This window comes from Macaca nemestrina, chromosome 14 (genome assembly GCF_043159975.1).
Source record: "Macaca nemestrina isolate mMacNem1 chromosome 14, mMacNem.hap1, whole genome shotgun sequence".
Lineage (NCBI taxonomy): Eukaryota > Metazoa > Chordata > Mammalia > Primates > Cercopithecidae > Macaca > Macaca nemestrina.
The window spans coordinates 51589235-51616145 of NC_092138.1; the positions used below are offsets into that span (position 1 = coordinate 51589235).

Sequence of the window (26911 nt, forward strand, 5' to 3'; positions counted from 1 at the left end):
GCTTCTGCTGTGGGAGAGAGGGTTGTCCAGTCCAGGCCACTGTGTCTTCTGCCTTTCAGGGATTCATTATAATTTCTGGTCCATCAGAAGCATTCTTGGTTGTTTCCTGACGGAATGAAACTGTTTTGAAATTGCCCATCCCGTTGGTCAGAAATGGTTGAATATCAGCAGTTTCATGTGGTTCAACCTAATAAATAATTGGTTTAGACTAAAGTGGTTACATGTCTCTCACCCTGAGTTATGTCCTTATCATGTATTTATACCTGACACTATATATTTATGACCTGTTTCCCTCTAGAATATGTCATATGAGATAAGAGACCCTGTCTGCCCTGTTTGCACCATATCACCAACGCCCACAGTTCCTGGCCCATCTTTGCTCTGTCAGTATTTTTTGAGGGCTTGAACATAGTCATTTGAATAGAGGGATAGGCTGGAGTTTGTATTTTGGAAACATCTTGATCATAATCTCAATGGCTGTCAATGTCCATGTGTTTGGAGGTAATAGTTTAAGAAAATGATTATAATATGATTGCTAAATAGAGCAGAATACAAAACTCCATATTCAGGATGATCCAGATTTATGAAGTATTACAGATGATACTGTAAAGTCCGAATTGGGCACTGAGCCTTGGGTTAATTTGTTAGTTAAATGATATAACTATATGCTGTTGCATTTCCCAGATCTTTTAGTCACATACTGGCTCTTTCAAGAAAGCAGTTGGGTCAGAAGATGGAGACTAGAAAGAGAACAGGTATTGCCATCAGATCTGGTTTCATTCTATCTTAGCGCATCTTGGCCAGGTAACCTTAAGATCTTCTAGTATTTTTCTGTTTATGAGACATATGGATAACCTGCCTTCTTAATGTTTCCTTGGAAGTTCAAAGTCTCTAACAAGTGCCTTTTGTGGGATCTTGCATGTGTTAACCTTCTGAATAACTGAGTGCCATTATTGAGAGTGTGGGCGGACTGGCTGGAGGGTCCGCTAGTTGATACTACTTTACAACAGCAGGAGAAAAGAATCTGTTAAAAGAAGGATCCCTGGTAGGGCGCGGTGGCTCACGCCTGTAATCCCAACATTTTGGGGAGGCTGACGCAGGCAGATCACCTGAGGTCAGGAGTTCATCAACATGGTGAAACCCCGTCTTTACTAAAAATACAAAAAAAAATTAGCCAGGTGTGGTGGTAAGCACCTATAATCCCAGCTACTCGGGAGCCTGAGGCAGGAGAATCGCTTGAACCTGGGAGGCAGAGGTTACAGTGAGCCGAGATTACTCCATTGCACTCCAGCCTAGGCAACAAGAGTGAAACTCCGTCTCAAAAAAAAAAGAAGGATCCCTAAGAGAATATAATTTAGCATGAAATCTCAATTTTTACATTGATTACTTATTTGCAGTGATAACGTTTTGAATATATTAGGTTAGACAAGATTTTAAAGTTAATTTTACCTGTTTCTCTTTTACTTTTTCAGTGACCACTAGACATTTTTAAATTACCTAGGTGGCTAACATCATATTGCTGTTGGATGCATCTTTTAAGTGCTACTGCCTTTGATTGAGCTGAGTGGGTTCCAGTTAACCAGGCTTGAGCACGTATATGATTCATTATGTGTTTGAACATCTTATAGCAGAAGAGAATCAGAACTTTTTGCCTTGTGGGTAATGCCCTCTATGTGTTTTACTGATAGCACATTTCTTAGTAAAGTGAATCTTGGTGTGTTGAGACAGGCATCTCCTACCTCCACTTGCTGATGGCATCAGATACAAATAGCTACAGGCTGTGCCATTTTTAGCCTGGGGTTTCCCAGAGTCATACCCACAGCCTCAACTTGTTTAACAGAATTGTAACATCCTGTAAAGCCACCCGGTGGATTATAGATTCCAGGGCAGCTGGGGCAGGAGCATTGAATCAGGAGGTTTCATCTTGACTCTGTTTGGCCCTGGGCAAGTCACTTTACCCACTGCATGTTGGTTCTTTCTTCCAAATGGAGGGCTGAATTGTACCATCTCTCTCTCTCTCTCTCTCACACATTCACTCTTTTGTGTGTGTATGTGTGTTTTGTTTTTTTTGTTTTTTGTTTTTTTTTTGAGACAGTCCCACTCTGTCACCCAGGCTAGACTGCAGTGATGCAATCTCAGCTCACTGCAACCTCGCCTCCTGGGTTCAAGCAATTTTCATGCCTCAACCTCCTGAGTAGCTGGGATTACAGGTATACACTACCATACCTGGCTAATTTTTGTACTTTTAGTAGGGATGGGGTCTCACCATGTTGGCTAAGCTGGTCTTGTACTTCTTGCCTCAAGTGATCCACTCATCTTGGCCTCCCAAAGTGCTGGGGTTACAATTGTGAGCCACTGTGCCTGGCCCAGGCTCCTTTTCCCTACACTGCCCTTGTATTCTCTCCAGGGACTTATCTAGAACCACACACATTGACCTATTGCCATAACTTTGTCAGCACGTTGTCTCAGAAAAAAAAAAAAAAAAAATCCTCATCCTAAAGTGTGCTTCAAAGGCTATCGAGATTGTTTAATAATATGGCTATTCTTATTTTATAGATGGCCAAGCTAAAGCACATCACTTTCTTTTCCTTCAGTGCCAGCATGAGCAGGGCAGGGGGACCAACCTCAGACTTAAGAAAGACATGTGGCTGATTTTTAGGGTTGTTTTTAGAAACATTAGATTTCTGCTCTGGTAATGAAATATACTCTTGAAGGACTCTGACAATGCTGGAAGCTCTTTTAAGAAAAACGTCATTCTTTTCTGAAAATATTTTTTCTTCTCTTTCTCATGCTACATTACAGCTGATGAAGTTAAAAAGCCTGGGCATGAGAAAAGGGGAACTCTGGGTATGACTGTCCTGGAAAGAGAGATAGAGAGTGCAGTAGGCTCAAGTATGTTTGCGTATGTGCAGTCAGTCTTTGTGTCTTTCTCATTCGAGGAAATTCCATAGCAATTAAAGTGAAAATAATAATCTTTCATTTGTGGAAGAGCATCCATAGAAAGCAACATATATCTTGCTCTGGAACCCAAAAGAATGGGTTATATTTTTCATTTTCCCATTTTTGTTGCACAGGGACGAGTTTCCTGATGCTTCCTTGCCATCGGTCCTGGCCTCTGTGTGTAGTGTTCTTCCCAAACCAAAAATTAAAAATAGGAAAATCAGAATCTCTACCAAACACTTTGTCTAGAAGGCTTGTCTGCAGTAGGTTTCTTCAGTGCCTATGCCTCCTGCTGGATTGTGTTAGATTAATCCATTTCTTTTAACTTGTACAAGGTCCCCATTGTTAGAGCCACAAGTCATTTGGCCACTGAGGGTAAAAGATGGTTAGCAGTGGGATTTGTTCCACTTCTTTGCAGCGATTAAACAGTCTGTTTGAACTGGGGAAAGTATTTGACCTTTGGTCTGTCCTGAAAGAAAGTCATCAGGCTATTTATACATTAAAAGGCTCTCATAAGATATGTACTCCAAGTTCATAATTTTGGAACTTCTCTCCTGTGGTACACACCCTTGTATGTATGCACACCTGGCTCTCACTGAGTCACTTATGGGAAACTGAAGCAAGATGTTCTGTTTATGGGGGAAAAAAGACCTCATAGAAGAGTCAAAGTAAATGAGACTTAGAGAAATTTAGGAGCATGACTACGCATCACTGGCCTTCGCTTAGTTTTTATTCATCAGCCATGGAGAAGAAAGGCATGACTCTTTCCTGCCTCCCGCACCCACCCGACTTCTAAAGCTCAACTTCGATGATGCATTATAAAGTGGTGCACAGGATTGGTTTTTAATGAGATTTTTGCCATTGGAGCAAAGCAAGACTGTTTCCTGCCAGCTGCTTTATTCAAATCATGAGGCATTTTGTTGTTTCCTCCTGTACTTGTGGTACATGGGCCCTCCATTTTCTAGCCCAGTTCTTGTGAGATACCTCTACACAATCATTTGTATGTGTGGGGGAACTGGTGATATGGCCTTTCTTTCACCCCCAACTACTAACTGTCCATGCCATTAAAGATACATGGGCAGGGGATTCCAGCAATTTCTACACTTGCTCTTCTTTCTCTTTACCATTAATCCTGATGATTGTAGGAAATCAGTACACCATATTTATTATGCAAATCTAAGAAAAACAAGATCTATAAACTGTTTGAAAAGATGCCCACATTGTATTTTTTTGTTGCTTTTTTAGATAGGATCTTGCCCGGGTTAGAGTGCAGTGGCCTGATCAAGGCCCACTGCAGCCTCGACCTCCTGGGCTTAAGCAATCCACACACCTCAGCCCCTCTAGTAGCTAGGATTACAGGAATTTGCCACTATGCTTGGCTAATTTTTTTTTTTTTAAGGAGATGGGGGTCTCACTATGTTGCCCAGGCTGGTTTCAAACTCCTGGCCTCAAGCAATCTTCCTGCTTTGGCCTCCCCAAAGTGCTGGGATTATAGGCATGAGCCTCTGCACCCAGCTACATATTTTTTAAAAAAGGATCAGATGAGTAGGACTTGCTCAACTGCTGTCACTGTCAGAAGTATCTCAAGATGAAACTTGCAAACATATCAGTAAGGAGAAGGATGAGATTTCTTTTTTAATAGTCTTCTTTATCAGGAATGTTTTGCAGACATTGATTTTTTTTTTTTTTTTACAATGAGAAAAATATGACCAAAAACTGAATATTAAAGGAAGCACAGTGTGATTCCTGGAGCTAAGTAGTTTCTGTAAAATGTGGCTAATAACATATTGGCCTGTTGTGCCCAAGGCCCGTGTTTGGATTCTACCTTCTCAAAGAATGCAGTGAAAGAATCCCAGCTTAGAAGTGAGGACATCCAGAATTCTTTCCTGGCTGTGCTGTGAAATTCGTTTGTCACTTAATGTCCTCATCTGCTAAATGAGAGTGTTGAATTGATTCCTAAAAGTTCTGGTATCCTCCCCTCTTCAGATGATTTCTTCAACTTATTTTCTTGCTAGAACTGGGAGGGGTTCGACTTCGCTTTTGTCACGCATTCTTACTCATCAGGAAAGCCCCGCTGTAAACACAGTGCTGAAGGATCAGTTATGTCAGTCTTGTTTCCTTCTCCCAGAGACCAGCCCTGCCTGGGCTTCCCCTAGAACTTTATGTCATAGCATAAAGCTCTGGTCCCTGAGGTTGGGAGTATGCTCTGATGTCAAGTATTTTGTCATTCTCTTTCTGTCTCTTGATGACTAGAAAGTGTTTTACGGTAAAGAGTTACGCAAGAAGCCTTTATTTAGCTCCTTCTCTCATTCCTGTCAACAGCTATTTTTAACCCTTACTGTTCTTACTGCTTCTTCCTCATTTCCCTCACTCTTTAGCTGAGAATGTCACCTCCACCTTTATAGAGAAGACAGAAACTTAAGCATGAACTCATCATCTTCCTTCACCTTCCCTTTCCCCAGTTACTTGCATCCCCATTCTTTGCCATCCTCTTGTCTGTAGCTGTCCTTGAAGTGGTGTCCACTGTTCCCCTGGATGAGATTCATTCTTACGTTCTATTCCATAACCTAGTTGTGTTATTAACTTCCCATAATATATCCTGTTATTAAAAATCCTACACTACCAATTTTTGAGTTCCTATTAGGTGTCACAATCAGTTAATCCCACTTATGGCATACAGCAGTCATTCCAGTTTATAGTTGAGGAAACTTAGGCCCTTACTATGTTTCTGACACTGCTTATTATCATAGCTGTAGAAGACATCTTCTGTCTACCTTATCCTTCCCTTTTACAAAAAGTGAGAAAACTGAGGCCCAAAGAGATTGTTGTCACCACCTGTGTAGAGTGTGGATTTTTATTTTTGTGCTACTGTTTAGCATGATCTCATGAAATATAATAGAAAATAAGGGAAAACTTACCTGTTTATTAAGCAGCCTTGCTTGACTGGGATATAAACATCCATTGGTTTTCCTCCTTTTTTATGCCACCATCAGCACTCAGGGGCACTGTTGATATTAGAACAGTAGGAGGATCTTAATGATATTGCTCCAAATTCATAAGTTTTCACTTCTCTTTTTTTGAGACAAGATCTCACTCTGTTGCCCATGCTGGAGTACCGTGGCACCACAGCTCACTAGAGCCTCTCGACCTCCCAGGCTCAGGTGATCTTGCCACCTCAGGCCCCCAAGTACTGGGACTACAAGCGTGTGACGCCACTCCCAGCTAATTTTTCGTATGTTTTTGTAGAGACGGGGTTTCACTATGTTGCCTGGGCTGGTCCTGAACGTCTAAACTCAAAGGCTGCAACCACCTTGGCCCCCTGTAGTGCTGGGATTACATGTGTGAGCCTCACTTACTTCTGGTTATTAAGACAGAATTGTTCCACTTCTTAGTCTGATGTTGTTTCTGTCCGAATTTTTTCTCATGACTGCCTATTCACGCTGCTGTTTGATTTTTGGGATATATTTTAAATGATGGGTAGATTCACTTCCCCTAAACCATCCTCCTTATGAGCAGCCGTTATTCTGCTCTGCCAGTAAATTAATTGACTCATGATTCTGCATGTTGGGGCTTGTTGTGGATACAGACCATATTCTGAAACGTCCTCAGAGGTCGATGATTGTGTTTGCTTCTGCTGGGGGATGGGTGCTTGCCCTCAGCTTGTTTGCAACACCACATTTCCTCAAAGGAAACGTATTAACCAACGGCTATCTTCAAGCCAATGTAAGAGTCTTGATTCAAGAAACAACCTACCAGTCAATCTATGGCTAGGCTTTTCTCCCTCTCTTTGAAAGTGCCAGTGTTCTCTCTTTAACTGTCTTGAACTCATTTTTCTTGCCAGAACACATCATTTTGTCTCCTTTACTTTTCCATAGGCAGGTTTTTTTTTAAATTTGTCGGCTAACTTCTTATCACATATCCCTGCTTGACAACCTTAAGCAATTTGTTGGATACCCTTGACTTGAGGCCCATCAATATGTCATACTTTGGGATTGGCAGAAGAAATGTTCAGAAGCATATTTTCCATAAATGATAGTGACAAATGCCAAGCACTTGCTTCATGTAGTCTCATTCGGTTCTCACGGGGACTTTATAGGTCAGTGGGATTGCGCCCGTTTAAGGAAACTGATACAACTGAGGTGCAGAGAGACGAGAGTGACTTTCCCAGAGGCACACAGCTAGTGAGTGGTAAAGCCAGTGGATAAGTCAGTCCCTGAAATCCATGTTTTCCAGTAGGATCCCAAGCTAATTGGGAGATAAAAATTAGTCCCCTTGCCTAGCTAGAGGGGTTTACTGGTTAAAGCAAGAGTAAGAAGCAGACCTTACCTTTTAGTTTTGTAAATTAGGAGTGTATCATGGGTCTCACTGAAACTAAAAAAATTGTCAGCAGGGCTGCATTCCTTTCTGGAGGCTTAGAGGAGAATCCCTTTCCCTGCCCTTTGCCACTCACATTCCTTAGCTTATGGCCCTCATCCATCTTCAGAGCCAGCAATGGCAGTGGAGTCCTCACCTGTCATCATGCTGACATTGACTCTTCTGCCTCCGTCTTCCACATGTGAGGACTCATGTGAAGACATGCCACACACCTAGTTAATCCAGAATAACCTTTCTATTTTAAAGTCAGCTTGTTAGCAACCTTAATTCCATTTGCTCTCTTAGTTCCCCTTTGCCATCTAAAGTAATATACTCATAAGTTCTAAAGGTTAGCATGTGGACATCTTTGGAGGGGCCATTATTTGAAATCTAAAATGGAGATGTTATTGCATCATCATCATCTATTGGGAGGTAGCCACTGGAGGTTTTTGCAGCCTTGTTTTTATATTTAAGCAAGGGTGTAAATGTGTGTCTTAGTCTGTTCAGGTTGATATAATGGAATACCATAGACTGGGTAGCTTCTAAACAACAGAAATTTCTCACAGTCCTGGAGGCTGGGAAGTTGCCAGCAGATTTGGTGTCTGATGAGGACCCTCTTTCTCACAGATGGCACCTTTTCATTGTGTCCTTACATGGTGGTAGAAGGACGACCTAGCTCTCTGGGATCTCTTTTATAAGATAAGAGGTCTGATCCCAATCATGAGAGAGCTGCCTAATCACCTCCAAAAGGCTCCATCTCCTAATACCATCACATCTTGGAAGTTTGGATTTCAGCATAGGAATTTTGGGAGGACACAAAACTTCAGACCGTAGCAATAGGGATGTTGCTAATACCTCATGAAGAAAGAACTTGAAGAAGCTCAGTAATTTGCCCAAGACCACACAAAAATTCATTTGAATCCAGGGACAAAACTATGTTTCCTGTGTTTTCTCTGTGTCACTCAGAAAATTCAGCATGAGGGAGAAATATGATTCTTAATATAGAAGAGCTGTTTTGGCTGGAACTTGGAAGTGAACAGGCAGGCTTAATTGGGCAACAGTCCCCATTTTGTGGGGTGTGACTGGCAGACTTATTCCAGGCTTCTTGCTAAGTTGTAAAACTTCTGATTTCTCTGATAGAGACCTTCAGAAGGAGGACTGGTGCTATTAAAGTTATACACATTTCATTCTAGAATTTCTTTTGAGGGCATCATCCACTCCCCTCAGCTGTGATTGTAAACCCCATTGCTCTTGGTCAGAATTTCATTCAGCATTAACAATGACACATCCTGTTATGCTGTGCAGGTGTGTTGCTGTTTATAGGAATTTAAGTTTAGGTCATTAAACGTTTCAATACTGGATGTATTGCCAATTAATTTGATGACGCAGAAAACTGCAAACAGGTGGGCAAACTATAAGAGGTGTTCCTCATTTGCACATTCCCTTCTAGTGTCTTGATAGTATAGCCCAAAAATGGTTTTAAGGCCTTGCTTCTTCCCCAGAGCTAAACTCTTTGCTTGCACCTTACAAAGTTGAGTGTTGTGAGGCCCCATCTGGTGCTGACTCCAATTCTGTCTCTAGCCCAGACCCACACTTGTGAGCTGCTATGAGTTATCTGGACATCTTGGTTGACTTAATCTTCCTGACATCCTTGTAAATAGGTGGATGAATACTATGTTTTACAATTGGAAAATGAAGACTCAAAAAGATATGGCAATTTGGTTTAAGTCCACATAGCTAGTAGTTAGGGAGCTTTGTTGAGAAAGAAAAATGCATGAGAGGAAATTAAGACTGTAGTTAGTAATTATCAGGTGCATGTTAACGTTGCATGAAGTTTAACATAAATACATGTTATTCTTAATGTTAAAAAGTTCAAAACAAAGGCGGGGGTTCCAAGGCAAGTGGGTGGGGATAGACAAGAGATGGGCAGAGGTAGATGAGATGTGAGTGTTATGGTGTGGAAGTCAGTTGGAGTATAGCCACTGGAGGCTTTTGTGGCCCTGTTTTCATATCATAGTTATAAGTGGGGATGTTGCTAATGCTTGACTCATCAAAGGCTGAAACAAAGCCAGAGCTGAAGTTGAGTACGTGGCACTGTTTTATTGGTTAATCTTTCAAAAAGAGAAAAGCCTCTGTTTATGCAGGCTGAAACAGTCATTTGACCTGTTCTTCAACTCCATCTGGAATTGCTTTGGGGTTAACTTAGCATTTCCCCTAAAGCACATATGACAGAGGGTTGGGAGAAGCTCGGATGGGGTTTTCATTCCTCCAGAGCACTGAAGCCTTATTTCTGAGTGAGGTGGCCTTGGTGCCAGCTAATGCCACTGTTTAGTGTGTGATGGACTAGAAGTGACAGGTTAATTTTGGCCAGTAGACATGCCAGCTGTGTAAACGGAACCAGCGAAACTATTTCTCAGTGCTGCCTCCCACCCCTGGAAGAGGACATCATGTTATCTACCTGCCCCTGTTGGCTTCCCTTGACCCATCTTTCCCATGCTGTCCCCTCCTCCCTGTGTTACTCATCAGTTCAAATTTAGAATAATTGAATGCACAGAGAAAGTGGCTTGTTCTGAAAACTTCTGACAAGAAATTTCCAGGTGACTTGGTGCTAGATTAATTTTAGCCTCTCTTATGGATTCACAACTGTTTTGTTATAGGACTTGAACTAAGACACTTTAGAATTAATTACGGCTGGGAAAAAGAACAATCTAAATGAGGCAGCAAACAGATTCCTAAATATGGAGCAAGACAAGTGGCTGTTTATTTCAGTGGGTCACTGGCATGAAACAGTGTAGTTGGCGTTACAGGCAGGAATTACTCTTAGAGACATGGGAATTAAATGCAAGGTAAGTACTTGTTTGGACCCTGAAACTAACAAAGCAACTGTTTAAAAACAAATTTTCTTAAGACATTGGGGAAATTTGCATCTGCTCTGAGTCAAAGCCTGAGATTTGTGTCTGTGAAAAAGCTAATAGAGGAAGCAAGTTGGACAAAATTTAAGAAATTGTTGAATCTGGCTGATGTGTATATGGTGTTAACTATATGATTTTCCACATCTGTGATGATGAAACATTTTCGTATTGACTTCTTAAGTGTTTTACCTGGCCTTTCTGAGCCCACAGTTGAGTTGCACCTGCAATCCAAAGTGGTTACCCCATCACGGCTGCCAGACCACAGACATTTTAATTCTTGTTGTGTGGTGTGTTGCTGCCCCCCCAGAGCCAAAAAAGCTGAATACCACCCTGAAGCTTTTGTAAACAATTGTCTTCAGCTTATCCAGAGGAATTGAGTCTAGAGTAAAGACCAAAATATTGACCTAGATAAAGTTGACTCACCAGCCCTTGGAGGATGGAAAGATGGCCTTAAAACAAACAAAAACCTTTTTTGCTTTATTTTGTAGGACCACTATGAGACCTCAGTCCTTCTATGATGGAAGTCATTCTTGTGCCAGAGGAGTGTGCCATATTCCAATGGCTGAGCCGTTTTGCCCCAAAACGAGAGAGGTGTGTAGTCTTTCTGCAAGGTGTACCAGAATAAATCATATGGGCTTGGGGTGGCATCTGGCATCTGGTTAATTGGCAGAGCAGGTGGCCCCATATCCTCATTCAAGTTTGCTTTATATTATGCAAAGTTTTATGAAGAGTTTTTTCCTGTTGCTCATAATGCCTCTGTTACTCTCATTTTAAGCTAAACCACTCAAAGTTGCAACCTACCTTTTTAATAAGTTTTGATTTTGCTATCTGGATAAGTTTTAAATGATTTAACATAGAATATCACATTATTCAAGAGTATGCAGTCTGGAGCCAGATTACTTGGGATCAAATCTCTGCTCTTCAACAAAGTAGCTGTGTCCAAGAGGACAAATTATTTGACATCTGTGGGTTTCAGTTATCTTCTAAAATGAAGATAATTATAGCATGTACCTTATAAGACTGTGTGAGGGATGAGAGAGTTAATACTTAATGAAGTCTCTGAACCATGCCTGTCAGTTGTGGAACATCCAATGGCTGGTAACTGCTTTTATGAATTAAATTACTGTTATTGATCTTCTAAAAATGGTCAGATTGGCAGCTGTTGCCTTTGACCTGAGTTTGGTCATTACTGCCCAGACTTCTGTATAGCCAAATCAGAACTATGGGGACAGCCCCACAAGGGCCAGTGGTGGTATAAGGTGTGGAATCATCGTTTTAGTTCCCAAGGAACAAAAATGGCTACCATGACTAAGAAGTCCGTGGCTTGGTCCACATGTGCTACTTCTCTTATAATCCCAGGTTTGAAAGTCAGGTACAACTCAAAAGATCAGAAGTATTGTTAGAGATTAACTGCTTCAAAAAATCTCCCTTATAAGTTAACTTAGAGAATATAAATACCTAACCATGTTAGTCATTCAGATAATGTTAACACCTGCATATAGAGAGGAGATGATTTCTTTTAGCATTTATGTTTTATCCTACATAATCACAGAAAACCCATTTCCTTATAATTAACAGCAAGGGCACCAAAACTGAGGACACAGGGATGGGAGAAATATTTCTAGTCTCAAACAAGAATTTGGAATATAAAACTGAGTACTGAGTGAAGCCATTTCAGAGTTACCACTGCACATGGATTTTTCTCTGACTTCTAGGAAAGTATGTTTTTTACTTGTTTTTTAAAAAAAAAAAAAAGTGGCAGGCAAAGTTTGTATATGTATATATAGCATGTTTCTGGATAGTTATCCACAGAATGTATCAGAATGCTGCTAGTCTTCCTCTGAAGCACAGATCAGTCCACATAATAAATTTGCTATCCTGGGGGAAATGGAGTATGGATAAAATTCTTGTCCACTTCAAAATGGGGGCAGCTTGGGAAGAAAAAGTCTAAGGAGACAGTATGCATGCTGGTATGAATCTGAGTCAGTTCTCAGGCAAAATACAGTGATTTGGGGAACTAGGAGTAGAGGTAGGTGGGGGAAGCACAATGGAACTATAGAGAGCACATGTAAATGTGAGTCTGTGGTGATAATTTCCAGTAATCCAAGTTAGCCTCCCTTGAAGCCAAATTAATTCAGCTAAAGAACCCTACATAAAGACTGAGAGAATACTGGGGAAGACAGTTTAAGAAAATGGCAAAATAAGCATTCAGAAAGAAATTTTTAAATATTGTCCAAAAACATGAAGAGTAAATAGTGCTGCCAGTTGGTAATTTTCACTTTTAACATCCACATGATCTTTCATGTACTGATGGAATAGGACTGTCATGATGAATTGTCAAGTGGCAAGTAAGATACTCAGTGGTTGTACCATATTCTACCATTTATGTTAAAGTATGTATATATACAAAGAAGTAAGTATGTAAATATTTATATGCAAATAAAATATTTTTGGAAAGTTAACAAAAAAAAGCTAGTAACAGGAAATGGGGAAGATGGCAGATAAGAGACAGGGCTGGCCACCACGGTGGCTCACACCTGTGATCCCAGCACTTTGGGAGGCCAAGGCAGGCAGATCACGAGGTCAGAAAATCAAGAACTTCCTGGCTAACATGGTGAAACCCTGTCTCTACTAAAAATACGAAAAATTAGCCAGGCATGGTGGCAGGCGCCTATAGTCCCAGCTACTTGGGAGGCTGAGGCAGGAGAATCGCTTGAACCCGGGAGGCAGAGGTTGCGGTGAGCCAAGATCGTGCCACTGCACTCCAGCCTGGGTGACAGAAACTCCAACTCCATTTCAAAAAAAAAAAGACAGGGCTAACATGCAGCTCCACATGGATGGACAGAATGGCATATAGAGACACTATGATCTTCTGTTCCAAGAACCAGGAACTTACCAGGAAAACCAAAAGAATTCAAAGATCCTTTGAAAGAAGTGGCACACCACTGCAAATTCTGCAAAACAGGCAAAAAAACTGAGTTCCCAAAGTGTGAGTCGGGGAGAACCTACCTCTGAATACACATCCCCACTGGGGAAATCTAAAAATCCAGATCATGGAAGAAGAATTTAACCTTACCTAAAGATGAAACGGATTTAGGGGGTTATGTGAAATATGAAAGTAGAAGTAGCAGCGGGAAGTGCTTTGGATGTACTCCTAGTCTCCAGCTTGAGTCCAGGGAAGCCAACCCTGACTGTATCTCACAGTGGCCCTCAGGAAAGGCAGCCAGTGGAGTTGGAGAGTGGTGGCAGGGCAAAGGAAGCTCCCAAATGAAATCAGTAGTGGTTTCAGCTGGGCACAAATTTTCTTGGGCAGAGTCCAGGGGACTAGTGGGAGCCGTGGCAGATACAAGTGAGTACGGGAGCTGCTGCCAATGGAGTGGGCAGACAGGAAGGGGTGAGGTCCAAAGGCCATGCTTGCTTTCCCAGTGGGGTAACTCATATCCTGGGGCAAGGTCTAAGCAGGGCACTGCAGGAGTGAAACTAGCCTCACCAATTGCATAGTAGCTGGATGAGACCTCTTGCTGCTGGCTATCCCCCATTACCCTGGTGAAGTTTATGATACAGCAGAGGCAGTCAAGATCCCCTCTGGAACTTAAACCCAGTGGCCTGACAAACCATCCCCAACCCTTAATTTCCCACAGTGGCTACAGCAAGCCCTGACCAAGAAGAGTCTGAGCCCAGAACCACCTAACCCTGCCCCCACCTGATAGTATTTCCCTACCCACCCTGGAAGCCAAACACAAAACATAGAAACTCTTTGGAGCTTTATTGCCCTGCCTATTGCCTGAGAAACCAAAATAGTTACCTTGGGCATCTTAGGGCAAGCTTAGAGCCCCCTGCAACTACTGCAGCTGGTGCCCTCTTGAAAACACCACCTCCTGGCTGGCTGTCAACTCAGGCCATTACAGCAACTCATGAAAGAATAACCCTGATCCCAGGACAGAAAAGACAACACCTAATTTCACTGCCTGCAACATCCTAGCTAACCAGAGATCCTGAATGTGTCCACATGACAACTTCACTGCTAGCATAAGCAGCATTCAAGAGAGCCAGCACACTAAATATACCTACAACCAATGAGTCTTGCAGTTTACTTCACTTCCCTGCCACCTCTACCAGAACAGGTGCTGGTAGCCACAGCTTGGAGACCTGAAGATGGATCACATCACAGTACTCATTGCAGACATCCCCCAGCACCAGTCCAGAGCCTGGTAGCCTCAATGGGTGGCTAAACCCAGAAGAGCAGGAACAGTCACTGCAGTCTAGCTCTCAGGAAGCCCCATCCCTAGGGGAAAGGGGAGAGCCCACATCAAGGGATCACCCCATGGGACAAGAAAATCTGAACAGCAGGCCTTGAGTTTCAGCCTCTCCACTGAAATAGTCTACCAAAATGACAAGGAACCAGAAAAGCAATTCTGGTAATATGACAAAATGGGATTCTGTAACATCCTCAAAAGATCACACCAGCTCCCTAGCAAGGGATCCAAACCAAGAAGAAATCTCTGAATTGCCAGATAAGGAATTCAGAAGGTTGGTTATTAAGCTACTCAAGGAAATAGCAGAGAAAGGTGAAAACCAGCATAAAGAAATTTTAAAAAACAATACAGGATATGGATGAAAACTTCTCCAGAGAAATATAAAGAAAAAATAAATCACAGCTTCAGGAAATGAAAGACACACTTAGAGAAATACAAAATGCAGTGGAAAGCTTCAACAACAGACTAGAACAAGTAGAAGAAAGAACTTCAGAGCTTGAAGACAAGGCTCTTGAATTAACTGAATCAGACAAAGAAAAAGAATTTTAAAATGAACAAAGCCTTCAAGAAATTTGGGTTTATGTTAAATGGCAAAACCTAAGAATAATTGATATTCCTGCAGAAGAAGAGAAATCTAAAAGTTTGGAAAACTTAATTTGAGGAAAACTTTGTTGGCCTTGCTAAAGATCTTGACATCCAAATACAAGAAGATCAAAGAACACCTGAGAAATTTATTGCAAAAAGATGATCAGCTAGGCACATATTTATCAGGCTATCTAAAGTCAAGATGAAAGAATTTTAAGAGCTGTGAGACAAGAACATCAGATAACCTGTAAAGGAAAACATATCAAGTTAATAGCAGATTTCTCACAGAAATCTTAGAAGCCAGAAGGGATTGGAGTCCCATTTTTAACCTCTTGAAACAAAATTATTCTCAGCCAAGAATTTTGTATCCAGTAAAACTAAGCTTCATAAGCTTCATAATTGAAGGAGAGATAGTCTTTTTCAGACAAAAAAAATGCTGAGAGAATTTGCCACTATTGAGCCAGCACTACAGGAAATGCTTAAGGGAGTTCTAAATCTTGAAACAAAACCTCAGAATACACCAAAATAGAACCTCATTGAATCATAAATCTCACAAGACCTATAAAACAATAATACAATGGCAAAAGAACAACATCTTTGGGCAAAAACTAGCATGATGAATAGAACAGTACCTCACATCCCAATACTGATGTCGAATGTAAATGACCTAAATGCTTCACTTAAAAAAAGGTACGCAATGGCAGAATGGATAAAAATCTACCAACTAAGTATCTGCATTCTTCAAGAGAGTCACCTAGCACATGTGAACTCACATAAACTTAAGGTAAAAGGATGGAAAAAGATATTCCATGCAAATGGAAACCAAAAGCAAGAAGGAATAGCTATTTTTATATTTAAAAAAAAAAACAGACTTTAAAGCAACAACAGTTAAAGCAAAGAGGGACATTATATAATGGTAAAAGGAGTAGTCCAACAGGAAAGTATCACAGTTCTAAATATATATGCACTTAACACTTGAGCTCCCAAATATATCAGACAATTACTAATAGATCTAAGAAATGAGATAGATGGCAACACAATAATAGTGGGGGACTCAAGTACCCCACTGACGGCACTAGACAAGTCATCAAGACAGAAAGTCAACAAAGAAATAATGGATTTAAACTATAACCTAGAACAAATGGACTTGATAGATATGTATAGAACATTCTACTCAACAACTGCAGAATATACATTCTTTTCATCAGCACATGGAACATTCTTCAAAATAGAACATATGCCACAAAAGAAGTCTCAACAAATTTAAGAAAATCAAAATTATTTCAATCTCTCAGATCACAGTGAAATAATATTGGAAATTAGCTCCACTCAAGAGGAATCCTCAAAACTATACAAATACATGGAAATTAAATAATCTGCTCCTGAATGATCATTAGGTCAACAATAAAGTCAAGATGGAAATTAAAATATTCTTTGAGCTGAATGATTATAGTGACACAACTTATCAAAACCTCTGGGATACAGAAAAAGTGGTGCTAATGGGAAAGTTCATAGCATTAAATTCCTACATCAAAAAGTCTGAAGGAGGACAAATCAACAATCTAAGGTCACATCTCAAGGAACTAGAAAAACAAGAACAAACCAAACCCAAACCTGGCAGAATAAAAGAAACAGCAGAGATCAGAGCAGAACTAAATGAAATTGAAACAAAAAAATACAAAAGATAAATGAAACATAAATATTTGAAAATTTAAAATTGATAGACCATTAGTGAAATTAACCAAGAAGAGACAAGATCCAAATAAGCTCAATGAGAAATGAAACAGGAGATATTACAGCCAATACCACAGAATATAAAAGACTATTTAAGGCTAATATGAACACCTTTATGCACACAAACTAGAAAATCTTAGAAGAGATGAGTAAATTCTTGGAAATATACAATACTCCCCAATTAAATCAGGAAGAAACAGAAACTCTGAACAGACTAATAACAAGTAGCAAAATTTAAACAGTAATTTTAAAAAATTGCCAGCAAAGAAAGCATCTAAGACCAGAGGGATTCACTGCTGAATTCTATCAGACATTCAAAGAAGAACTGGTACCAATCTTACTGAAACTATTCCAAAAGACAGAGAAAGCAGGAATCCTTTCTAATTCATTCCATGAAGCCAGTATCCCCCTAACTACAAAATCAGAAAAGAACATAACAAAAAGAGAACTACAGACCAATATCCCTGATGTACATTGATGCAGAAATCCTCAACAAATTACTAGCTAGCCAAATCCAACAGCATATGAAAAAGATAATACACCATGAGCAAGTGGGTTTCATACCAGCGATGAAAGGATGGTTTAACATAGGCAGGTCAATAAATGTGATACATCACATAAACAGAATTTAAAACAAAAATCATATGGTCATCTCAATAGATGCAGAAAAAGCATTTGACACAATCCTGCATCTAGTTATAATTAAAACCCTCAGCAAAATTGGCATAGAAGGGACATACCTCAAGGTAATAAAAGCCATCTATGGGCCGGGCACAGTGGCTCACGCGTGTAGTCCCAGCACTTTGGGAGACCGAGGCAGGCGGATCACGAGGTCAGGAGATCAAGACCATCCTGGCTAACACGGTGAAACCCTGTCTCTACTGAAAATACAAAAAATTAGCCGGGTCTGGTGGCGGGCACCTGTAGTCCTAGCTACTTGGGAGGTTGAGGCAGGAGAATGGCGTGAACCCAGGAGGCAGAGCTTGCAGTGAGCCAAGATCACGTCATGCACTCCAGCCTGGGCGACAGAGTGAGACTCTGTCTCAAAAAAAAAAAAAAAAAAAAAAAAAAAAGCCATCTATGACAAACCCACAGCCAATGTTATATGGAACAGGGAAAAGTTGAAAGCATTCCCTCTGAGAACTGAAACAAGACAAGATTCACACTTTCACCACTTCTCTTCAGCATAGTACGGGAAGTCCTCGCCAGAGCAATCAGACAAGAGAAAGAAATAAAGGGTAAAAAATCGGTAAAGAGGAAGTCAAACTGTTGCTGTTCACCAATGATACGGTCATATACCTGGAAAACCCTAAAGACTCATCCAAAAAGCTCCTAGATAAATGAATTCAGCAAAGTTTCAAGATACAAAACTAATATACTCAAATCAATAGCACTTTTATACACCAACAGCAACCAAGCTGAGAATCAAATCAAGAACTCAACCTGTTCTATAACAGTTGCAGGAAAAAAAAAGTAAAATGCCTAGCCAACGACATGAAAGATCTCTACAAGGAAAACTACAGAACACTGCTGAAAGAAATTATAGATAATACAAAAAAATGGAAACATCCCATGCTCATGGATGGGTAGAATTAATATTGTAAGAATGACCATACTGCCAAAAGCAATCCACAAATTCGATGCAATTTCCTTCAGAGTAGTACCATTGTTCTTCACAGAAATATTAAAAAAAAAAAATCCTAAAATTTATATGAGACCAAAAAAGAGCCCACATAGCCAAAGCAAGACTAAGCAAAAAGAACAATCTGGAGGTATCACATTACCTGACAACAAACTATGCTACAAGGCTATAGTTACCAAAACAGCATGGTACTGGTATAAAAGTAGACATATAGACCAGTGGAAGAGAATAGTGTACCCAAAAATAAGGCCAAATATTTACAGCCAACTGATCTTTGAAAAAGCAAAACAAAAACATACACTGGGGAAAGGGCACCCTGTTTAACAAAGGATGCAGGATAATTGGCAAGCCAGATGTAGAAGAATGAAACTGGATCTTCATCTCTCATCTTATATAAAAATCAATTCAAGATGGATCAAAGACTTAAATCTAAGATCTGAAACCATAAAAGTGCTAGAAGATAACATTGGAAAAACCTATCTAGGCCTTGGCTTAGGCAAGGAGTTCATGATCAACAACCCAAAAGCAAATGCAACAAAAACTAAGACAAATAGATGCAATTTAATTAATCTAAAATGCTTCAGCACAACAACAAAAAATAATAATCAGCAGAATAAACTGACCACCCACAGAAAGGGAGAAAATATTCACAAACTATGCATTCAACAGAGGACCGGTATCCAGAATCTACAGGGAATTGAAACAAATCAGCAAGGAAAAAAAAAAAAAAAAAAAAACCATTAAAAAGTGGGCTGAGTACATGAATAGGTAGTTTTCAAAACACATGGTCAATAAACATATGAAAAAATGCTCAAAATCACTAATCCAGGAAATGCAGTTTAAAACCACAATGCGATACCACCTTACTCCTGCAAGAATGGCCATAATTTGAAAATCAAAAAATAATAGATGTTGGTGTAGATGTGGTGTAAAGGGAACACTTTTACACTGCTGGTATGAATGTAAACTAGTACATTGGAAAACCATATAGAGATTCCTTACAAAACTGAAAGTAGAACTACCATGTGGATCCAGCAATCCCACTCCTGTGCGTCTACCCAGAGGAAAATAAGTCATTATATGAAAAAGACACTTGCACACAGATGTTTGTAGCAGCACAACTTGCAATTGTAAAAACTATGGAACCAACCTAAATGCCCATTGACCAATGAGTGAATGAAGAAAATGTGGTATATATACAGCATGGGTGTGATGATTTATACTGAGTGTCAGCTTGATTGGATTGAAGGATACATAGTATTGATCCTGGTTGTGCCTGTGAAGGTGTTGCCAAAGGAGAGTAACATTTGAGTCAGTGGGCTGGGAAAGGCAGACCCACCCTTAATGTGGGTGGGCACAGTCTAATCAGCTGCCAGCATGGCTAGAATATAAGCAGGCAGAAAAATGTGAAAAAAGAGACTGGCCTAGCCTCCCAGCCTATATCTTTCTCCTGTGCTGGATACTTCCTGTGCTCAAACATCAGACTCCAAGTTCTTCATTTTTGGAACTTTGACTGGCTCTCCTTGCTCCTCAGCCTGCAGATGGCCTATTGTGGGACCTTGTGATAATGTGAGTTAATACTTAATAAACTCCCCTTTCTCTATCTGTCCCATTAGTTCTGTCCCTCTAGAGAATCCTGACCTATACAGATTTTAGTACCAGGACTGGTTATAGAGGAACAGAATATTAATGATGGAGTTCTTTTGTTGGTATGGGGGTTTCTGGAGTTGGCTGCTTAATGTGATTAGACCCAAAGATGCTAAGGACTCTACTTCTAATAATATGGAGAACACCAATAGTCCTTGGCATGAACTGTTTAGAGAGTTATGCAAAATAAATACATTTGAGACTCCTGATTCATCACTCATGAGAGGCAAGGACTCTACATAATACCTTTGACCATGTGTGGAATCACCCTTAGTGACTCTGTACATAATAACTTTGACCATGTGTGGAGAACCAGGGAACATAATGAAGCTGGTTGGTTCTCCTAAGTTCAGTGGACAAAGTGATGAAAGAAAATAATGAACTCAGGGATTCTGTCTCTCAGCTCCAGAAGCAGATACTGAACCTCAAATCTGCTAAGATTGCTCTGAATGAGAGTCCTATCTCCTGTAGAGAAAGAGCTGAAATTGTGGAAAAACAGACACAAGCTCTTATCATGTGCATGGCCGACCTGCAGTGAAAGGTAGATGCACAGCCTCGCCAGGTGTCTACTGTTAAACTGAGAGCATTGATTGAAAATGAAAGGACCCTGCAACTTGGAACTGGGATGTGTGGTAGGACCCTGATGAAGCTGGGGACCCTAAGTTTGAAAAAACTGATGTACCTTATTTTCCAGAAGAAGCAGCTTTCCCATCCCCAGAAGTGGCAACATTCCCTCCCTGACCTATGCTGCCATCAGCCTTTTCACCTTTGTCTGAGGAGATAAACCCTGTGCGGCCTGAGGCAAGAGTGATGGCCTCCCCTGAGGCAGTTGCCAGGCAAGATAATGTTGATTCTTCTCAGGAGCCACCCCTAAAACCACCATTTGCTTCTAGATCTATAACTGGACTGAAGTCTCAGCAGGCCCCTAGTGGTGAGGTTGAGATTGTGACCCATGAGGTGGTGCGCTACATTCAAAAAGAACCGCTTGAGTTTTCTGATTTATATAAACAGAAATCTGGAGAACAGGCATGGGAATGGATACTAATGGTGTGGGATAATGGTCGAAGGAAAAATGGAGTTGGATCAGGCTGAATTTATTGATTTGGGCCCACTAAGTAGGGACTCTGCATTTAATGTTGCAGCTCTGGGAGTTAAAAAAGGTTCTAATTGTTTACTTGCTTGGTTAGCTGAAATGTGGATTAAAAGGTGGCCCACTGTGAACAAGCTGGAAATGCCTGATCTCCCTTGGTTTAATTTAGAGGAGGGGATCCAAAGGCTTATGGAAATTCAGATGGTGGAGTGGATTAGTCACTTTAGACCTATTCATCCCGGGTGGTCCAGAAAATATGCCCTTGACCAATGCCTTGCAGAAAGATTTGTGAGGGCAGCACTGGGATCTTTGAAGAGCCCTGTAATTGCTCTTCTCTGTATGTCAGATCTAACTGTGGGAACCACAGTCACTCAACTATAAAACTTAAATACAGTGGGAATAATTGGATTCCAAGGTGGCAGGGGCCATGGCAGCACTCAACCGTCAAAGGCAAAGTGGGCATAGCTACCATAATGGGCGGCAGAGGCAAAACGGCAATCAGAATAGTCTGACTCGTGTAAAGCTCTGGCATTGGCTAATTAATTACAGCATTCCTAGAAGTAAAATTGATAGGAGGCCTACTGATTCCTACTTAATTTATATAAGCAGAAACTTCTAGGTCAAATGGACAAAAGACTAATTTGAATTATAAAAACAGAATCACAGCCCCTCAACCAATTTCCAGACTTGAGCTAGTTTACAGACCCAGAACCCCTTGAATGAAGGGGAGGCTGGGTCCCCTTGAGGAAGGACCCCACTATATTACCAGCAATTTATGCTTTGAATCTTTCTCCCATCCTTCCCCAAGGAGACCTCCGACCTTTTACTAGGGTAACTGTGCATTGGGGAAAGGGAAATAATCAGACATTTCAGGGACTACTGGACACTGGCTGTGAGCTGACATTGATTCCAGGGAACCCAAAACGTAATGTGGTCCTCCAGTTAAAGTAGGGGCTTATGGAAGTCAGGTAATTAATGGAGTTTTAGCTCAGGTCTGACTTGCAGTGGGTATTATGGGTGCCCAGACTCATCCTGTGGTCATTTCCCCAGTGCCAGAATGCATAACTGGCATAGACATACTTAGCAGGTGGCAGAACCCCCACATTGGCTCCCTGACTGGTAAGGTAATGGCTATTATGGTGGGAAAGGCCAAATGGCAGCCTTTCGAGCTGCCTCTACCTAGAGAAATAGTAAAGCAAAAACAATAGCACATCCCTGGAGGGATTGCAGAGATTAGTACCACCATTAAGGACTTGAAAAACTCAGGGGTGGTGATTCCTACCACATCCCCATTTAGCTCTCCCATTTGGCCCATACAGAAGACAGATGGATCTTGGGGAGAGTGACAGTGGATTATAATAAGCTTAACCAAGTGATGACTCCAGTTGCAGCTGTTGTACCAGATGTGGTTTCATTACTTGAGCAAATTAACACTTCTCCTGGTACCTGGTATGTAGCCATTGATTTGGAAATGCCTTTTCCTCCATTCCTGTCCATAAGGCCCACCAGAAGCAATTTGCCTTCATCTGGCAAGGCCAGCAGTATACCTTTACTGTCCTACCTCAGGGGTATATCAGCTCTCCAGTTTTGTGTCATAATCTTATTCAGAGAGACCTTGATCGCTTTTTGCTTCCACAGGATATCACAATGGTCCATTATATTGATGACAGTATGCTGATTGGATCCAGTGAGAAAGAAGTAGCAAACACACTGGACTTATTGGTGAGGCCTTTGCATGCCAGAGGACAGGAAATAAATCTGACTAAAATTCGGAGACTTTCTACCTCAGTAAAATTTCTAAGGGGTCCAGTGGTGTGGGGCCTGTCGAGATACTCCTTCTAAGGTGAAGGATAAGTTGCTACATTTGTCCCCTCCTACAACCAAGAAAGAGGCATAAGAAAGAGGCCTAGTGAGCCTATTTGGGTTTTAGAGGCAACACATTCCTCATTTGAGTGTGTTACTCTGGCCCATCTATCGAGTGACCCAAAAGGCTGCCAATTTTGAGTGGGTCCAGAACAGGAGAAGGCTCTGCAACAGTTCCAGGCTGCTGTGCAAACTTTTGTGCCATTTGGGCCGTATAACCCAGCAAATCCAGTGGTGCTTGAGGTGTCAGTGGCAGATAGGGATGCTGTTTGGAGCCTTTGGCAGACCCCCATAGGTGAATTACAGTGAGGCCCTCTAGGATTTTGGAGCAAGGTCCTGCCGTCTTCTGCAGATAACTACTCTCCTTTTGAGAGACTGCCCTTGGCCTGTTACTGGACTTTGGTGGAAAGTGAACATTTGACTATGGGTCATCAAGTCACCATGCCACCTGAACTGCCTATCATGAACTGGGGGCTTTCTCACTCGTCTAGCCATAAAGTGGGTTGTGCACAGCAGCATTCAGTTATCAACTGAAAATGGTGTGTGTGTGTGTATATATATATATGACTAGGCTCAAGCAGGTCCTGAAGGCACGTTGCTGTGCCCATGCATAGCCTCCATCCTTGCCACCTGGATACTTTGGGCTCCTCCTACCTTTAAGTCAACAGGCTAAGAAGGGAATTACAGTGCTGGTTGGAGTGATTGACCCGGACTATCAAGATGAAATCAGTCTACTAATCCCCAATGGAGGTAAAGAAAAGTATGCATGGAATACAGGAGATCCATTAGGGTGTCTCTTAGTATTACCCTGCCCTGTAATTAAGGTCATTGGGAAACTACAACAGCGCAATCCAGGCAGGACTACAAATGACCCAGTTTATTCAGGAATGAAGATTTCAGTCACTCCACCAGGAAAAAAACCACAACCTACTGAGGTGCTTGCTGAAGGCAAAGGGAATACGGAATGGGTAGTAGAAGAAGGTAGTCATCGATACCAGCTACAACCCTGTGACCAGCTATGGAAATGAGGACTGTAATTGTCATGAGTATTTCCTCCTCCTCTTGTTAAACACAGTTTGTGCATGTATACAATTGTACTAAGAAAATATCTTCATTTTATTTTCTTTCTCCTTTATCATATGACATAAGATTTATTGACTTCACATCAACATTTAAATATTGCTAACTTTATGTAGTAGTATTTGGATTGGTGTTTGGTGCATTTCTAGTTGCACAAAGGATAGTTGTATTATGTTAGGTGTAATTATGACCTTATTATCTTTATTTGAAGATTATTATCTCAGGAGATGTATATGGATTCATGTGGACTTGTGATGGTTAATACTGAGTGTCAACTTGATTGGATTGAAGGATACAAAGTATTGATCCTGGATGTGTCTGTGAGGGTGTTGCCAAAGGAGATTAACATTTGAGTCAGTGGGCTTGGAAAGGCAGACCCACCGTTAATCTGGTGGGCACAATCTAATCAGCTGCCAGCATGGCTAGAATATAAGCAGGCAGAAGAATGTTAAAAGAGAGACTAGCCTAGTCCCCCAGTCTACATCTTTCTCCCATGCTTTATGCTTCCTGCCCTCCAACATCAAACTCCAAGTTCTTCGTTTTGGACCTTGGACTGGCTCTCCTTGCTCCTCAGCCTGCAAATGGCCCATTGTGGGACCTTGTGATCACATGAGTTAATACTTAATAAACTTCCTTTTATTAGTTATGTCCCTCTAGAGAACTCTAATACAATGGAATACCACTTAGCCATAAAAAAGGAACAAAATTATGGCACTTGCAGCAACCTGGATGGAGTTGGAGACCATTATTCTCAGTGAAGTAACTCGGGAATGGAAAACCAAATATCATTATGTTCTCATTTGTAAGTGGGAGCTAAGCTATGGGGATGCAAAGGCATAAGAATGATATAATGGGGCCGGGCGCAAATGGGGCTGGATGCGGTGGCTTATGCCTGTAATCCCACCACTTTGGGAGGCTGAGGTGGGTGGCTCAGGAGGTCAGGAATTCAAGACCAGCCTGGCCAAGATGGTGAAAGGGGTCTCTACTAAAATACAAAAAAATAAAATAAAATTAGCTGCCCGTGGTGGCGGGCACCTGTAATCCCAGCTAATCAGGAGGCTGAGGCAGAGAACTGCTTGAACCTGAGAGGTGGAGATTTCAGTGAGCCAAGATCGCGCTAATGCACTCCAGCGTGGGCAACAGAGTGAAACTCCGTCTCAAAAAAAAAAAAAATGATATAATGGACTTTGGGGCCTCGTGGGGAAGTGGGAGAGGAGGATCAGTGATAAAAGACTACACATTGGGTACAATGTACATTTCTTGGGTGACAGGTGCATCAAAATCCCAGAAGTCACTACTAAAGAACTTATACATATCACAATAAACCACCTGCTCCCCAAAAACTATCGAAATGAAAAAAAAGCCTGGTAATAGTGGTTTCCCTTGGGAAGGGACAGTGGTTTTACTTGTACTATTTAAGTTTTGTACCATGTACAAATATGTGTTCCAAAAGCAGTGTTACTTCTATTCATTTTAGGAGTTAATATTGAAAGTCCTGACATTAAATCTATTTAGGCTGGTGATCTAATACTGCTAGTTCCTTGGTGAGGGTTGTGGTAGTTTCACTACCACATCCGTCTTTTTAGTAGTTCACAGTGATTACACGAAGTAAGAAAATGAAATCATCTTAACCTCAGACCTGGACCTTGACCCTGTATTTGATATTTTTTGCTACCTTAAGATAGTGTTAGCTGTTCTTAAAGGAGTGCAAAATGCTCGTTCAGGTGGCTGACACATATTAATAGCCTCCATTTCTTCCTCCTCCTCACAAGCATGGTACCTATCTCCCAAAGTGCCAGAGTGACGATGAGGACTTGTCAAGAGCCATTCATCTCTAGAAGCACTCTGAACTTTAGCCAAGGCATACAACTCAGTTATTCGGGATCTTTAAAGACATTATTGAACCAGCAGGAGTGGGCTTGGTATGTCTTAATTTTGAGGGGAAAAGGGAGTGGGGGTAGAGATTTAGGCTTTTGCATTCGTAACATACACTTTTTAGGGAAAAGTGTTAATTAAGCATAATTGTATTTTCAGCATTTATAAGATAAACATGATGTAGCATCAACTGTTCATTGTCCATAGCTTGCTAAATTTTGAGTTGCCAAGACTCTTGTTAAAATTCTGTTTCCCATTGCAGTGGCATAGTGTAAGTTATTTTTTAAGGAAATAAGTTAATTTGTTTATGTGATGAGCACACGTGCAGGTGAGACTTTGCCCAGATTAGAGACTTTGACTTTGGGTCACTCCACTTTATTTATAGAGTATCCCAGGAAGGTTAGCCAAATATGTGTAGAAGCTGCGAGTATTAATAATTGTTAGAAGACCAGCTTAGTGCATACAGCGTACCTGGCATGCTTCTCTGCTTGTGTATACCTTAGTTCATTTAATCTTCCTCATATATTTGAGTTATGCGATATCATTATTCTCAGTTTACACTTGAGAAAACTAAGGCATACAGAGATGATTTTTCAACAGTTCTTCAGTAAGTTAACAGTTAAGTTGAAAAGACTTTTTTTTAATTTAAAGGGAATATTGAAGCATAAGCTAAGAAAAAATGAAGGTAATTAATAACTTGAAGATTAGATGTGAAGTATTAGATAAAACACTGGAGAAAACCATCAAACTTTTCAATGATGTTTCTAAAAACCCATGCCTAACCTTGCTGCTAAAGGAATTCCAAGATGTTTATCCCTGGATAGAAAAACAATCAGCACAAGTCTGTGGAAAGGCAGTAGGCAAAAGAGAAATCACTTTCTAACCAGAAAAAGCTTTTACAGAAGTCTTCAGATTCTGTGTTTTTAAAAGTAAT

At 40.9% G+C, this 26911-nt stretch overlaps 1 protein-coding gene across 1 annotated transcript in view; it reads left to right on the forward strand.

Moving 5' to 3' along the window:
- MTA (methylthioadenosine phosphorylase) overlaps positions 1–26911 on the forward strand; it is a 52352-nt gene that overhangs the window by 17192 nt on the left and 8249 nt on the right. Inside the window, exon 5 of the mRNA XM_011770480.3 lies at positions 10694–10796. Coding sequence (XP_011768782.1) covers positions 10694–10796 — 103 coding nt within the window. The remainder of the gene's footprint in view (positions 1–10693; positions 10797–26911) is intronic.